General features: G+C 54.8%; 2 protein-coding genes across 3 annotated transcripts; one reads left to right on the top strand and one right to left on the bottom strand.

Moving 5' to 3' along the window:
• The first annotated feature begins 76 nt into the window (after positions 1-76).
• On the top strand, positions 77-6665 carry LOC129130890 (uncharacterized). 2 transcript variants are annotated; one of them, XM_054649530.2, is made up of 6 exons: positions 82-524; positions 926-1029; positions 1942-2905; positions 3590-5022; positions 5364-5572; positions 6028-6665. In XM_054649530.2, exons 1-6 carry the CDS (start codon positions 347-349, stop codon positions 6095-6097), a joined length of 2958 nt encoding a protein of 985 aa, XP_054505505.2. In that variant the 5' UTR covers positions 82-346; the 3' UTR covers positions 6098-6665. The 2 variants fall into 2 exon arrangements, with proteins under 2 accessions (XP_054505504.2, XP_054505505.2); XM_054649529.2 differs by having other exon boundaries at positions 77-524; positions 1942-5022.
• A 293-nt stretch (positions 6666-6958) lies between these two features.
• On the bottom strand, positions 6959-15856 carry VAT1 (vesicle amine transport 1). Its single transcript, XM_054649624.2, has 6 exons — positions 15467-15856; positions 13841-14048; positions 13333-13503; positions 13154-13243; positions 12027-12268; positions 6959-11049 (listed from the first exon to the last, which is right to left on the bottom strand). The coding sequence occupies exons 1-6, from the start codon at positions 15779-15781 to the stop codon at positions 10948-10950; spliced, it is 1128 nt and encodes a 375-aa protein (XP_054505599.2). The 5' UTR covers positions 15782-15856; the 3' UTR covers positions 6959-10947.
• Positions 15857-16637: the final 781 nt, after the last annotated feature.

Genomic DNA, 16637 nt, shown 5'->3' with positions numbered 1-16637 from the left:
GCCGCTTCCCGGCCGTGCTCTGAGGGGCCGAGACGAGGCTGAGCCGCTTCCCGGCCGTGCTCTGAGGGGCCGAGACGAGGCTGAGCCGCTTCCCGGCCGTGCTCTGAGGGGTCGGGGCGAGGCTGAGCCGCTTCCCGGCCGTGCTCTGAGGGGCCGGGGCGAGGCTGAACCCACTCCCGGCCGTGCTCTGAGGGGTCGGGCCGCGCCCTCCCGCGGGCCCAGGGCGGAGCGGCCCCGCTTTCGCTTTCGTTTCCTCGCGGCGGCGGGGTCGCGGCGGTGGCCGGAGCGGTGGGAGCGGGCGGCGAGGCCCCGGTGAGGCGAGGCCCTGGCAACCGCCGCCGCGGGCATGGCGGGCCGCACGGTGCGGGTGCAGGGCTTCCCCGCCGAGCTGCCTCCCGACAGGGCGGCCGACAAGCTGACCATTCACTTCCTGCGCTCCCGCAACGGCGGCGGCGACATTGCCAACGTCCGGGTGCTGCCCGGCTCCCTGCCCTGCGCCCTCATCACCTTCGAGGCGCCGGAAGGTAACGCCTGCGGGACCCTCGGGGGCCTGGCCTGCCCCACCATCCCCAGCCCCTCTCTGCCCTGTCCCATCATTCCCAGCCCCTCTGTGCCCTGCCCCACCATCCCCAGCTCCCCTCTGCCCTGTCCCACCATCCCCAGCTCTCCTCTTCCCTGTCCCATTATCCCCAGCCTCTCTGTTCCCTGTCCCACCATCCTCAGCCTCACTTGTCCCTGTCCTGCTGCCCCCTGTCCCACCATCCCCAATCCTGACATTGCCTTGCCCACCTTCCCCTGTCCCATCATTCTCTGTCTTACTGCCCAGTCCTGCTGTCCCCAGCCCCACCATCCCCTGTCCCACTGTCCCTCACCCCACTGCTGTCCCTTGGCTGGGCTGACAGAGTCTGGGTGGTTTTCCCTCCAGTGGCCCAGAGGATCCTGCAGGTGAAGAACCACGTGCTGGCAATTGGGAAGACACAGTACCCGCTGGAGGTGACACCCCACGCTTCAGAGCTGAGCCCCAATGAGGTACTGAGGGTTTGTAGTAGCCCCAGCTGCTCCCACACAGACTCTGTGCCTGGCAGACAGCTTGAGAAGGGAGACCTCACTCTCTCCTTTTGTCTTAATTACACTTAAATCCATCCTCATTCATATTCAAATGAAGATTTTTTTTTCCCTGTGCTAATAGCAGAGGGACAGGCAGGCAGGCTGTGCTCTCAGTCATCTGGCATTTGTGTCTGTCAAATGGAGGGTAGTCAGGCAGGAAGAGAACAGGCACTTTTCCCCAGTCCATCTGGTGCCACACAGGGGATCCTGTTAATGCTTCTGCCGTGTCATCAGCTGGATTCACAGTGTATTGTTCCTCTTTCCTTCTCAGGAAAGCTTAGCATATAGACATGCTGGTGTCTAGGGAGCACTGGAGTGTTCTTGCCTCTTCCTGCAGTCTCAAGAGACCGTGGCAGTAGCCATGTCTCATGTTTTCATGTCTGAGCCCCAAAAACAGGGGCAAGGGAATTAGCCTGGCCTTGCAGACCTTTTTGCAAGCCTGTGGTGCCAAAACTGCTTGAAGATCTGGAGATGAAGCTCTGTAAAGGCAAGAGAGCAACTGCATTTCAGATGCAGAAACAATAGTGGATTTCTTGGGTTTGGGCTTTTTGAAGAGCTCCCAGTGTCTAAAAATGTGGCCCTATCTCTGTGCAATTTCCCCCTCTGATCCCTTGTTTGCAGAAAGCTTGTGACAAGTGCACAAGGTCAAGGGGTTGCTTAGTCTGGGTCTTTTGATCCTGTCTGTGTCAGGGTCCATCTCTCTTGAAAGCAGGATGCTGAGGGAGAGAGGTGGAAGAGTGTGTCACAGAAATGCAGGGGCCACTTGCCTTCTGTGCCTTTGAAAGGGGTTGGTTTTGGTCCTTGCTCTCTCACTCCTTTGCTATCTACTTGCAGATCTTCATACACGTGAGCATGACAATTGACTATAGCAGGCTGCCCACGGGCAAAACCCTCCTGAAGGACTTGCACAAAGAGTACAGCAATATACACTTCAGCTTTGACTCCAAGCATATGCAGTGCATAGTCCAGGGCCCATTCACTGAGCTGCAGACCTTCAGCAGAGACCTGCTGGGCAACCTGAACCTCAAGAACCAAGCCACTGGCCAGATCCTCCTGCCAGCTTCCAGCTGTGGGGCCAAAGAGATGGGAATGCCTGATCAGCAGCAAGTGCCTGACTCCACTGGGTCAGCACAAGAGGCAGCAAAGCTGCCAGATTGTGACCAGGTGCAGGAAATGGCAGCTAAAGTCCCTTCACCTCAGAGCCCAGTGGGTGAGGAAGCTGTGGAACTTTTGGGGAAGCTGGAGGACTTTTCCCTCGTCATGGACTCGGACATTTACTTGTACATGCAGAGGTTCTGCGCTGCTGAGTACCAGGGTGTGCTGCACCAACATCACGTGGATGTGGTGGATGCCAGTGGCGATGGCATTGCTGTGTTGTACCTCCAGCCATCTGGAGGAGTGTCTGGGGACAGAGATGCCTTGAGACAGGCCCAGCTGGCCCTGCAGCAGCTCTACCAGCAGCTGGAGGCGAGCCTGCGCAAGGAGAAGATTGCTAAGAAAGGGCTGGGAATGGACAGCCAGGCACTCAGGGCTCTGACACGTGAGCTGCAGGAGCTGTATCCCCAGCTGCTCTGCCATGAGGATGTGAAGCAGCTTTATCTTGTTGGAAACCTTGTTGATGTGTGCAAGGCCAAGCAGTTCCTCGATGATTCTGCCACCAGGAGAGGTGCTGCACACACGGTTGACACGCTGAGCAGCTCCCAGCCCTCTGGCACCACAGAGGCTGCACCACTCCTGGGCAAACCTCCTGTGCATCCTTCAGCCACAAGACTTAGCCCAAGCAAGCAGGAGCAGAAAGGTGAGTTCAAGCTAGCTGCCAACTTCAGCACCCCGAAAGCTGACAGGTCCCAGGCTGGCCAGGACCTCTTGGTGAATCAGGACTCTCCACCAGTGGGACATGTGCAGCTTTCTGGGAAACATTCATCAGAGACACATGCTCCTGGTCAGAGTGACCCAAGGGCACTGAGCCAGCAGTATCAGCCTCCCACCCCTATGACAGATAAAGTTGTGGGGTCAGCACGGCCTTCCACCCCTATGACAGATAAAGTTGTGGGGTCAGAACAGCCTTCCACACCTATGACAGATAAAGTTGTGGGGTCAGCACGGCCTTCCACCCCTGTGACAGATAAAGTTCTGGGGTCAGCACAGCCTCCCACCCCTATGACAGATAAAGTTGTGGGGTCAGCACGGCCTTCCACCCCTATGACAGATAAAGTTGTGGGGTCAGCACGGCCTTCCACCCCTATGACAGATAAAGTTGTGGGGTCAGCAGCAGAGCCTCAGCAGAATGACCCCACAGAAGGGGGCCATGTGGAAGGAGGTGCCAGACTCACAGGAGAAAAGGTGCTGGGGCCTGTTGCAGGCAAAGAAAGCAGCACTTGTCAGCATCCTGAGGACTCCAAAAGCTCAGGTCCCTTTGGGTACCACTCCCTTGCTGGCATCTACAGCAACTGTGATGTGACATGGACCTCTTTTGCTTCAGGCTGCAAACCCTCTGCATCCAGCCCTGTGCTGAGGCGGTCCAACAGCTTCTCCCTGTCGAGGTCAAAGGAAAGCAGCAACTCTGGAGACATCAGCGGGGTGAGTGAGGAGATGAGCCTGGACACTCTGCAGTGGTTTTACCTGAAAGATGTCTGCCGTGCTGCTATTGATGAGCTGTGCAGGGCTGGAGGGGTGTGCATCTTGGAGCGCCACGCTGGGGACTGCACGGTGCTGATGCTGCAGGCAGAAGACAGGAGAAAGCTGCTCCAGGCTAAATGGACGTTGGAAGATCTTGTGCAGAAGTGCCCTGACTTGGTGTGTCAGAGTGTGAGCTACTCAGAGCTTGCTGTCAGTGGTCCAGATGACAGTGACCTGAGTGAACTGTGCAGCCTCTTGCGAGGAAAATCCTTCCAGGTTGGACTCAGCAAAGATAAGTACAAGCTCTACCTTGCCTGCCCCAAGGAGATGCTGCCAGCAATGAATGAGGCCTTCCAAATGTTTTCCTCCAGGAGGCTCTGTGCCACGAAGTCTTCATCCCTGTCTCCTGGACCAGAGAGTACAGGGAATTTGAGTCTCCTCCAGCCAAGCAGAAGCCAGGACCCAGTGCTGGATGTAGCCTTTCCTGGCAGCCTGAATTCCCCACATCACCTGAACACCATCGATAAAATGGACTCTCCAAGTGTGCTCAGGGCTTCCTGGGTGCCAGAGGCTGAGGAAAAGGGGTCCCCCAGTCCTTGGAGGTACCAGCAGGCTTGGGGGCAGGAGGAGGCCAGGGGCTATGTTGATTCTTGGGCTGGGAGACGAGGAAGCAGCCTTCTGAACCTTGGGGCAGTGAATAAGCCAAGCCCTCCTGGCCTGAGGGAGTTCCAGGAACAGCGGAAGACAAAACTGACCCTGGGGGAGCCTGACAGCCCCCGGCTAAAACAAGTCTTGCCAGACAGATTCCAGTTTGCAAGAGACAAGAGCAGAGGAGGCCACCATGAAGCAATGGGACAGCAGCACTGTCCAGTCCCTGCAGCTGATGAAACTCCTCACTCTCTGCCCACCTGGCTACCACCAGCTGTGGCCCAACAGGCACCTGCAGCAGAGCCCACAGATCAGGGAAGGGCCCAGCTCCCAGGGGGCAGGAGCAATGAGCAGGAGGAGCCTGAGCTCCCATCACAGCAGCAAAGAGACCCCAGCCTTGGACAGGAAAGCAGCAGCATCCCTCTGGAGCAGGGTGATGCTTGCCAGGGCTGCTGTGGTCGCGCCTTGTGCAGTACATGTTTTGCAGCAGACAGTCTGCAGCCAGCTTGCTGTGACTCCTCCTCAGATATCCTAAGCTGCAATATCCTGAGGACACTGAAGATCTCCTCCCTGGCTCAGAGCCTGCCTGGATTCTATCCACACCCAACATTGCAGCTTACTTACAACATCCCTGATGGAGTGCAGGGGGTAGGTACCACCCCAGAGCTTCCCCATCCCACTGCAGCCCACACAGGGGGGGCTGTCAGGGCGGTTGGGAGGGGAAAAGAGCAGCCACAGCTCCCTGCCCCACAGGCAAAGCAGCAGAGGTGTTAACCTATGAAAAGCAAAAAAGCTCCACAGCAGGTATTGGAGCAACTTGCTGCTTTTCAAAAGCACGTGTGACCTCTGGTTTTAGTTGACAGTGACTGTCAATCAGCCCATGGGGGTTATGGTCATGAGTGTAGTTTTCAAGCTAGACAAACCTTAGAAATCCCCATAGAGGCCAAGCACTGCAGCCATTGTTTAAAATGTCTTATTCCTGTTCTAAGGCTGGGGACCCTCGCCCAGGACACCCTTACAAAGGGGGGAATTTTTGTGCCTTCCTGCCTGAAAACACAGAAGGGGTGAAGATAGCAAAGCTGCTGAAGAGAGCATTTGAATGTGAGCTGACATTCCAGATCAAGTCCTGCAATGGAGAGGAAAGAGTCACATGGGGCCCTATCCCCCACAAAACCTCCTGGGATGGAGGCAAAGCCAGGTATGGAGCTCATCCCAAGCTTCTGGGTATGGTTGTGGGTTTTTTAGCAATGGGAGGAGGAGAACCAGGGGCTCCAGCTCAACAAATCCTGGTAGGGATGGCTCTTGCACCCTTCCACAGTGGCAGAGTTGGTGCTTCCCTTTGCTTCAGCTTGCAGGGCAGCTGTGGCATGGCACACCAGCCCTGGCCCTCTCCAGCTGGAGCAAAAGCCCTTGCCCATCCCACATCCATAAGTGGTGTGGAAACCTGTAATTCCCCATGGACAAGAACTGTGGGCTCTGTTCACTTAGAGCCTTTCCCATGCCTGTGCTGGGTACAAGCTGTGCCTGCAGGACATCCCAGGGCCAGGACTCCCCCTCTCAGCCCCTCTGAAAGGGTGGGGTGAAAATAAAGGGCTGCTTCCCACTGTGGTTTTGGCACAGCAGGATTTACAGTGCTTCCTCTCTGCCCCACAGGAATGGCTACCCAGATGCCCAGTACCTCCACGAGGTTGGCACAGTCCTCAATATACTGGGCCTTGTGTGATTCTCCCACAGCCACAGCCTGTGGCTTCCCTTCACCTTCTTTTCCTGCTGACAACACTGCAGCTTAACAGAGACAACTCAGGAAGAAGCAGGTGTTTGTTGGAAGAGTTCCTGCTTTCCCCACATGTAGCCAGAACTCTGCCCTTTAGCAAAGAGCAGCCCCTCTGTCCCTGCCCCACACAGCCTCAGCATGGATCAGTGCTTCCCAGAAAATCCAGCTCCTCTTGGATGCGTGTCCTGAAATCACAGAGCTGATTGCAGCCTGAGCCCTGTTTGGCTTCCAGCAGCTGACACAAACCTGGGCAGGAGTCTGCACCTTGTCCAGCCCCAGCTTCTGGAAGTCTCTTCCAGCTCCTGCCATTACAGAGGTTCCAGCTCAGCTGCTGCCAGAGCTGGGGTTGGAGATGAGCTGTCCTTAGTGGCAGCTCTCAGCCCCCAGCCCCTGCTCTGAGGCCAGCAGGTGACCTGGGGCTCTCTTGGGGAGAACATTAACAGCTTTCAGCACCCACAGCAGCTGCCTCCTCCCAGGGACAGTCTCCATGCTGACAAATAAACAGGATTTATTCTCATGTTTGGTGGTGGCTGTCCATGCCTTGTCTTACCCTCAGCCCAGGCACCCACTTCAGTCCCACCTGGCTACTGACACACCCAGATACGAAGTGCAGAGCCCAGCTAAAAGCTTCACAAACAAAAATCACCATGGCTGCCCTCAGGATGAGTGTCAGGAACAATATTCAAGCCAGCAATTAACAGTGGTCCCTGAGAGCAGAGGCATCTCCTCCTGCTGGGAGCATTACACTTTGTCACCTGAATCTGCTGTGGGCAGAGGGTTCACGACAATGGAAACCTGAGCAGCACTGTGGAAGGTTTTGTTATGCTTTTAATTAACATTTGAAACACATAAGGCATATGGTAACGTTTGACAGAGGAGCAGTACACGTTGTAGTCATGTAAACAGCAGTGGCACAGTTGTCTTCTGTCCAACTTGGTTACACAAAAAAGCGAAATATATTTTTTCAACAAAAGATTTGCTATGTGTCTGTAGGATGAGCAGCACTCGTATCACAAATCTGCAAATCAACACAATTCAGACAGTACAGACCAGACCATATGCTGCAAGAGGCTCACTCAGAGTCTAACACATTTCACATCATGCTCATGTACTACTTGCCAAAAACACTTTGCCATCACGAGGGCTCAGCACAGCAGAGGCTTCAGGCAACTTGAGTGGTTTCACACCTATGATAGCAGCTGTCAGCAGGCCAGGAGCCTGCAGCAGCTGAAGCCTCACACACACAGTGCTTCTTACTTCTCCCTGGTTAATCCATTCTAGTTTAATGCAGGTGTCTGAAACAAAACCTAGAGCTGAACTCCTTCCCAGAGCACTGGGCAGGGGCCACCTCTGCTCCCTTCCCCTCCTGCAGTCAGCTTGCAACACAAGTGAGCTTCAGAGAGTCAAAAATGTGGCAAGTGCTGCCTGGTGATAGCAAAGGAGTTGCTTTTTGTCCAAGACCAGCAGCACCAGGCTGGGAGGTCACTACAGCAATGACAGGAGAGGCACTGGCACCTGCAGCAGGCAGGGCTGGGGGTGCCTCCTCCACTCACCAACTCCTTGCACTTCCACCTGGACTCCTCATGGCACAACCTTTGAGTCAAGACAATCAGTAAAATAAACATTAAATTGCACTTCTGGAATGGCACACATGATTAAGTACAGGAATCTCCCAGTTCCTCAGTAGCACAACTTTGCCCTAAACAAGCAACATTGAATGGAATGATTTTTATCCTAGGGTTTCGTTTTGGTTTTTTTGCTTTGGTCCTTAGTACACAAACTGGCTGGTTGACTGGATTAAGACACTTGAAGTTGTTTTACACAGGTTCTATACTTACTGGCCCATAGAAAAGAAAAGTAAAAAACCAAAACACAACCAACCACACCCACCTGGAGCAGAACTTTTGAGCAGGGGCAGAGGATTGCAAGGTTACATTTAATCTTGGTCTTCCTGTAGAAAACACTGTTGCTACCAAGAGACACAAAATAGTCAGTGCTGACCTCGAACAGGCAGTAACTGCTCTTGGCATTCCTGCCTCGATAAGAGCTTCTGGAATTTCTGCTTAGAAAGACATGTGAGCCCAAAAAGAGCCAGGAGCTAGGATTGTTTCTAAAGAGCCAAGGCTGGAGCAGCTGATAAAGCCTCACCCTGGAGCCAAACAGCTCTGCCCTGGGAAAGACAAGGGCTTTACAACAGGTCTTATGGACTGGGGGGTACAGAAGCACCAGGTGAGCCCCAGAAAGGCTGGAACACCTGGGGAGAGAACAGCTAACTCATGGAAAGTCCAACAACATCACCAGAGTTCACAAAACAGAGCTAATAAGAGTCAAAACAGTGTTTTGGCAATACTTTGAAAGGCCAGAATGGAAAAGGCCCCAGTGACTTCTCAGTCATGTAGCAGAAGGCACTGAGATGCTGTTTGCTGTGGCACACAGGAGGCAGCAGGGCAGAGGGGTCTGGTGGCAGCTGTGAGAGCCCTGCCACACTGCCTGACCCAAGGCCATCCATGTAAGGCACTGAGCACGGGACTGGCTCAGGATAAAGCAGGGAGAGAGAGGATGTTGCTATGAACACACCACAACAGCTTTCCCTTTTACAATCTGAAGATGTGCAGGGTTGTGTGCCTTTTGAGCATGCTGCCCTGGCATCAAGGTGAAGTCCAGTTTCTCAGAGGAACAGGTCCAGACTTTCCTTTTCAGCAATTTAGCCAGTCCTTCTGTTTTCACACCTGGTAAAGCAGCATTAGACACTGTTGGATTCAATCTAAACCAGCACAACGGGGCAGGTTGAAAGAAGCAGCAAGATTTTGGATTCAGAAAGGTTAAAAGTTGTGCTTGAGACTTCCATCAGCCTGTGTTTATGAAGTTCAAGAGATGAACTGACAAGGATCTGTGAGAGGACTCCAGCACTCCTCTGAGGTTGTAGGGAACAGGATTGTTGCAATATTTAAAGTTAGCCAGGGGAAATCCCCTGGAAGCTGTGCCAGTGCATTTCTAAAGAACTCTGGACTGAGCCCAAGCACCTGAACCCCAAGCTGCACTGGCAGAGTCCCACTGAGCAGGCTGAGGGAGAATTCAGGGAGCAGCTCCAGCCCTGTGTGGCATGGGCTCTGCTGGGTGGTGCTGGGGCTCCGTGCCCAGCCCTGTGCTCAGTGGGTACCTGCCCTCCTTGGGCCCTGGGCCCTCCCTGTGGGCTAATTAAGCAGGATTCTAATCTCAAGGCTTTGCTTCTGAAGCACAAGTTCTTCCATGGTGGGCAGCTCTTAGTGCCCTTAGGTTTACCATTTCAAATCCAAAATGAAGCCCAAAGGCCCACAACACCTACAACCCATGCCAAGTAAGCACTGACAGCACCAGAGTGGTCCAGAGGTGCAAGCAGGGTCCAGGACAGCATCACCCAGGGCTCAAGGTGCTCACAGAGCTGGGCTTGGGTCTCTACACAGCTCTGTTTCCAAATACACACAAGGGAAGAAAAGTAGAAGAGGAAACAGTTCTGGTATAGGGAGGAGCATCCCAGGCAGCTCCTAAACCCTCAGTGCCAGAGCCCCAGGACAGATTCAGGGGGAGAAGAGCCAAGCCCTGCTGCAGCAAATGAGCTGGGAGACAATGGAAAACTGCTCAGGATGTGAAGGTAAAGAGGCACCACATTGACACACAGCTGGGCTGGTTGTCATCTACTGCTACCCTGGCAACAGCTTTAGCAACCAGTGTGCCACAGGGAGAGCCAGCCCAGGCTGCTGGGCAGCCAGCCCACAGGAGGGGCTCCTGAAAGGTCCTTCCCAAACTGCAACACCTCCTCAGTGCACAGGGCACTGCACAAAGCATTAATGGGGGATTATTTTGTTTCCATCTCACTCAAGTCCAATTCAATACTGCAGCCCTTGGAAATACAAAGACAAGGGTGAAGCCCTAACAACACCAACTTGGAGGCCAACATAATAAAGCACAGAGCCAACACCAATTGTTCCAGTTGTTTGAGACACAGTTGAATCCTTATGGTCTCTAAGAATCAGACACTGCTCAGATCTCTCTATACAATTTGGAAATAGAAAATGGACAGGATCAGGTTATCTAATTGAAACTTTTCTTCTGTAGTCAGACATAGCCCAGCCCAGCCTGTCAGGGTATTTACAGACTGCACAGAGAAGTGACTGCAAAGGGAGTGTGATCTGCAATAGGCTCCAAATTGCCAGGATGGTCAAGGCAAAAACAACATGAGCTGTTAATATCTGGCTGTGTTAGTGGCCTACAAAAAGCAGAGGGAATAAAGCCAGGTTAGTGTGAACAGAAGAGAAACCCCTGCTTGAATTTAACTAGGCCAGCTGTGGTTTTCCTTTGGCTGTGGAGGAAACATCCTACATTTGGCCAGTCCTCTGCTGAACAGACTTCCCAAAGCTGACAGTGCAAATGCTGCAGCAGGGCTCAGTTTCTGCAGAGACACTTGGCAGTTGTTACAGTACATTGTGCCTTGACTTTACAGTGACAGGCTGTGCAGTTGTTAGTCACCAACTGCTTGAAGCCTCACTGCCAGAGAAAAAGGAGGTTAGTCTGGAAATTCAGTGGAGAAACAAGTGGTTGGAAAGCAGTATGAAATAAAGAGGCTTCAAAAGAGAGAGCAGGAGGCATATCTGGCAAAGGGTCAGTCACAACAAGAGCATGCAAACCTCATCTGAATGATAACCATGATGTTCTTGTACTGGTGAAAGATGGGAGATACTGATCTGTCCATTTCCAGGTCCCAAAGAGATCAGGGAGTTGAGTTAAACCATGAATTCATAATCTTCATTCATCTCTTCTGCTTAGTTCTCTGCTTTTTTAGCTTCTTCCTTGGGTGCTTCAGGAACCAGGATGACTTTTCCAACATTCTTCTTTTCTTGCATTTGCTTCATAGCCTCTGCCACCTGGAGGCAAAAGGAGCCTGGTAAGACCCCACCCACTGCAGAGAGCATCCATGCCCCTCCTGGGCCCCTCAGCACCCCCAGAGCAGTCTGAGGCACAGCTTTCCTGGAGTTCAAGCATCTCCCAAGCATTCAGGTGCCTCTGCACAGGTGTGTTTTGGACAGACCTGGGCAACTACCCCAGCAGGTCTATAGGAACCTATCAAGAATTCACAGAGCCCAACCTAAACACACACACAAGGAGGCTCTGCTCACACAAATGTGGAAGTGCAGTGTGTGTGTGTCACTCTCCAAAGGGAGGAATCCAGCAACTGCTAGGAGGACAAAGCCTCCACCAGCTGCACAAAACAATATATGCACAGAATTGTATCATTTTTATAATTATTTTTAAGCACCCGGGCCAGGCCTGGAATCAAACCTTTCCTTAAGCTTTTGCATCAGACCAGTTTTCAGGTGGGAACACTGACTATCATCACTAATTTCTTGGCTCCCCTGTAGCAGGTCCTGCCCCAGCATTCCCAAGGGAAGAGCCTGACTCTGCCTGGACCCATCAATGCACTAACCCTGAGCAGAGCAGAGCTGCTGGAAAACCTGCTGCTGCCTTCTAATACCCTCATTCTGCTTCACTGCCTGGGCTCTTCTGCACTCTTGGAAGGGCAACAACAGCCTCCCCATCTGTCTGCTTAATTACAGGCTACAGAGCACTCAGGGCATGCTGCAGGCTGAGGTACAGCCCAGCCCCCTCCTGCTGCCCATGGAGCTCAGCTGAGCACCTGCCCTGCTCCCCAGGGACCCTGTCTGGCATTGCCCAGCCCCGTGCACTGCAGCAGAACAGCCCAGCCACTTTACTCAGCCTTAATATTTTAAAAGGAATAAAACTCAGAATGTCTGAGAACAGATGGTTATTAGACATTTTCAACAGTTCAGGCCCCATGGGCAAGGTGCTCACTCTGTACCACTGGATATCAGCTCAGACTCACCTGATCAAAGGGCCACACAGAGTCTATTTTGGGCTTGATTTTGCCTTGGCTGTAGAGGTTAACCAGCTTGGCTACAACACTTCTGAGAAGCTCAACTTCTTCATCCAAATATCCAAGATGGTAGCCACACACAGCCTTGTTCTGGTGCAGGAGCTGCAAGGCAGTGATGCTGAACTGGTTCCACCAGGTTTTAGCCATAGCCATGAGGTTCTTCTTCTGCCCAGTGAGCAGGTTTGCTACACCTGAAAAGAAGGCAAGCCACAGGTGAGCTGGAACACAGCACAGGAGGCAATGGGCACCCCATGGAACAGCTCAGACCAGGCACAGTGAGGGACAGAGCTGAGAACTGACCACAACAGAACCTGCCCAGTTGATCTTCAATAGAAACAGGCACCTGCCTCAGCCTCAAGATCAGCAGAATTTGGATTATCAGCACTCATGTGGCAAAAATACACATGAGAAATGCAGAAATGCAGAACAGCTACTCTCTTTGGCCCTCCTAAGGCAGCAGCAGTGCAGCTAGGAGGGCTGGCAGAGGTAAGAAAGGGTTACAAGTGCCACCCAGCCAGGCTGGCAGGACAGTTTTCCCCTTCTCCAGGGGAATCACAAGCTGCAGTGGCTGGGACAACCAAAGCAGCACACTGCTGCAAGTGTCTGGAATCCCACTGGGGGTTGTGTGAGGGCTTTGTCTGTGGGACAAAATCACAGTGTTCCAGGGCTGGGGAATGGAGAGATAAGTATTCAGTAGCCTCAAACCTCATCTCCCACACATCCTCTAAAAGAAAAGCAAGGCTGTGCATTAACTCAGCCTAGACAAAGCAGCTATGCCAGTATCCCTCCCTGAGGACATTCCAGCTTCCCCTGCAGGCACCAGCTTCTACTCCAAGGGAGATTTCACCATGGGAGGGAGGGAAGAGCCTTGCAGGCTGTGAACACAGCTCTGGGGACAAGGCACAAATCTCACTCCCCCTCGATGCCACCAAGCCAAAGCATCCTGAAGACCTTAATGAAACAAAAGAACTGCAACACAGTGAGGAACAGTGTCCCTGACAGCCATGCACCATTGCTGTGTGGATCCCAATCCACCCTCACACAGTCCCTGGGCACTTTGCCCAACCCACACTCACCATAAGTGATGACTTTGCCCATCGGCTTCAAGAGGTTAAAAGCTTTGGATGTATCAGATCCTCCCAGAGGGTCCAGGACAATGTCAACACCTAGAGAGGGAATTGGAAGTAAATAAAAGCTTCTTTGCAAATTTAAAAGAAATGCAAGAGAGCTGCACAAGTCCTCCACCACATCTCACCTTTGGGAGAGATTTTCCGGACCTCCTCTGCGTAATCCATGGTTCTGTAGTCAATGGGGTGAGCAACTCCACTCTCCTTGAGGTACTCGTGCTTGGAGGCAGATGCTGTGCCAAAAATGGTGACATTTTCTACAGTCTTGCACAGCTGGATGGCAGCAATTCCCACACCACCTGAAAATCAGCAGTAAGAAAGATTTAGAAGCAAACGGCCCCAGCAGTCAGAAAAACCCTCATGTAAAAACTTACTCAGTAAATTATCCCTGCCTGTGTCAATCACACAGCACAGCAGCCTGGGGAATAGAGGTTCTGCCTGGTGAGGTTGGAGCCTGGGACACTGAGAGACTGACCCCAGCTGCTGGGAAATGGGGTCAGCACAAAGCCTGCATCTCTGCCAGGTGACATTTTGTCAGTCCAGCCCCATTCTGATCATTTCCTCAGCCATGTCATTTATTCAGAAGCTGCACGGTGAAACCAAGAGCCTCAGCACGGTCTGGCAAGAACTATTTACCTGCAGCCATGTGGATGAGGACACTCTGGTTGGGCCTCAGGTTTCCAAAGTCAAACAGAATCATGTAGGCAGTGATGTAGTTAACAAGAAGAGCAGCAGCTTCCTCGAAGCTCATCCCCTCAGGCATTGGGAAGGTGTGACTGGCCGGCACATTCACCACTTCTTGCCAGAGCCCTGACCTGGCCAGGACCATTACCTTGTCACCAACCTAAAATCAGAGGACAACGTGGTCTGAAACAAGCCCCCAAGGCTAGCAGAAGCCATCAGATCCTTGCCCTTGGTATGTCAGAGCTTCTGCATCCACACAGTTCCCTGTGCAGAGGTCTGCAGGGACTGCAGCACCGCTGGACTCAGGCAGGAGAGCTCAGCTGGTTTAACTCCCTCCTCATCGGGAGGCTGCAGCACAGAACCTCTCACCACAGACCTGGGCACACACCAGGAGCCCCAGAGACCACAGCACCCCAGGCTCTGGCTTTGTATTGGCACCCAAACCCAAATTGTGGTTGCCCAAACCAACCACTGGATTCATGGCAGATCCCCAACAACACAAGAGGGATGAGGACCATGTCCCGCCCTCCTTGCCCAAGCTGGGAGCAGAAGTCTAAACACCAAAAAATATTATTGCTGCTCCTTGCCATCACCCTGCCAAGAGGCAGGACCCTTTGGGAAACATTTAATAGCATCAATCATGGAAAATGCACATCCAAACTTGGAAAACCTCCCGAATTTAAGCCACACGCCCTCCCCAGCTCCTCCCCGCCCTGTGTTCTCCCTGGAGACCACAGGCACCACAGGCTCTGGCTTTTATTGGCACCCAAACCCAAATTGTGGTTGCCCAAACCAACCACTGGATCCACGGTAGATCCCCCACAACACAAGAGGGATGAGGACCGTGTCCTGCCCTCCTTGCCCAAGCTAAACACCAAAAAATATTATTGCTGCTCCTTGCCATCACCCTGCCAAGAGGCAGGACCCTTTGGGAATCGTTTAGTAGCATCAATCATGGAAAATGCACCTCCAAACTTAGGAAAACCTCCCAAATCTAAGCCACACGGCCTCCCCAGCTCCTCCCCGCCCGTTCTCCCGGAACGGCAGGACCGGCCCGGGGATGCCGGCCCGCCCTGCCCCTTTGTCCCTGGCCTTTGTCCGCCCCGAATCTCCGGCGGGTGGGATCGCTGCGGTCCCTGCCGGGGGCTCAGCGCTGCCGGGGCCCACCGGGACTCCCGGGGCTGCGGGCAGCGGGCGCGGCCCGGGGCGGGCTCGGCACCCCGGGGCGGTTCGGGGCCAGCGGGCCGGGCTCGGCACCTCGGGGCGGTTCGGGGCCAGCGGGCCGGGCTCGGCACCCCGGGGCGGTTCGGGGCCAGCGGGCCGGGGTGGGCTCGGCACCTCGGGGCGGTTCGGGGCCAGCGGGCCGGGCCGGGCTCGGCACCTCGGGGCGGTTCGGGGCCAGCGGGCCGGGCTCGGCACCCTGGGGCGGTTCGGGGCCAGCGGGCCGGGGCGGGCTCGGCACCTCGGGGCGGTTCGGGGCCAGCGGGCCGGGCTCGGCACCTCGGGGCGGTTCGGGGCCAGCGGGCCGGGCTCGGCACCTCGGGGCGGTTCGGGGCCAGCGTTCCGGGCCGCCCTCACCTGTCGGTCGCGGACGCCGTCGCCGAGGGCGCGGACGGTGCCGGCGCACTCCATGCCGGGGCAGACGGGCGGCGGCGGCAGGCGGTCGTACAGGCCCTGCCGCGCCATCAGGTCGGCGAAGTTGAGCCCGCAGGCGCGGACGGTGACCGAGACCTCCCCGGGCCGCGGCTCCGCGCCGCGCCGCGCCTGCACCTTCACCTTGTCGTAGCCGCCGAACCCGGTCAGCACCAGCGCCCGGTGCTCCGCCGGCGGCTCGGGAGCGGGGGCCGGCTCGGGGGCGGCGGGGGCCGGGGCCGGGGCCGGCTCGGCGGACATGGCGGTGCGGAGCGGCGGGAGCGGCTGCGGGCGCGGCGGCGGCGGCGGCGGCGGGCGGGGAAGGGCCGGGGCGCGGCCGGGGGCGGAGCGGCTCGGGCGGGGCAGCGGCGGCGGCGGCGGCGGGCGGGGCGGTGAGCCCGGGCAGCCCCCGGGCCCGCTCCCCCCGCCGTACCAGCGTCTTCTCCTCCACACCGCCTTTTTTGTCTTTATATTCCTTTTTATTTCTCTTTATTATTATATATATTTTTTTTTTTACTAAATGATTCCTTTCGAGCAAACACGCCCCCCGTTCCTGGGGACATGGTTAAAATGGCAGCAGTTTTGCTGCTGGAGCATCATTTCATCATTTCCCTGAGTTGCTTTTACAATTCATAGTGCGGAAATCCCGACGCTTGCGGGCAGCTCAGCGGCTCTGCGGCAGGGAGGAGGCTCGGGCTACGCAGAGGTCGGAGGGAGGAACTGAATTCTAATCCCGCAGCTAAAGACAAATAAAGCAGGCAGCGTGTGCAGACAGATCTCTGGATCCAGCCTCTCTTTCTGCCAGCAGACATCAGCCTCCTGCATGAGCTCTCTGCTCGGGTCCCTGTCCGGCTCTCAGATATTACAGATATCAAAGATATCACATTCCCAGATATCACTCTGGGAATGTGTGAACACTCCCATTTCCATCGGGAATGCCGGTCCGGTGCCATTTTGTGCGTGCGGAGCACAGCAGAATCCACACCCCGCTTATCTGATCCTGATGAGCCCATCCCAAACCACCCGCGGCCACCGCAGGGTGACTGCTCAAGCGAGCGGATCGGAGAGTCCCCGAAACAGAAAAACATCCGTGCCCAAAAAGAAAACACAAAGCACC

Source organism: Agelaius phoeniceus, chromosome 26 (assembly GCF_051311805.1).
Source record: "Agelaius phoeniceus isolate bAgePho1 chromosome 26, bAgePho1.hap1, whole genome shotgun sequence".
Taxonomy (NCBI): domain Eukaryota; kingdom Metazoa; phylum Chordata; class Aves; order Passeriformes; family Icteridae; genus Agelaius; species Agelaius phoeniceus.
The sequence above is the reverse complement of the archived record's forward strand: the minus strand, read 5'-3'. Positions and strand labels throughout refer to the sequence as shown.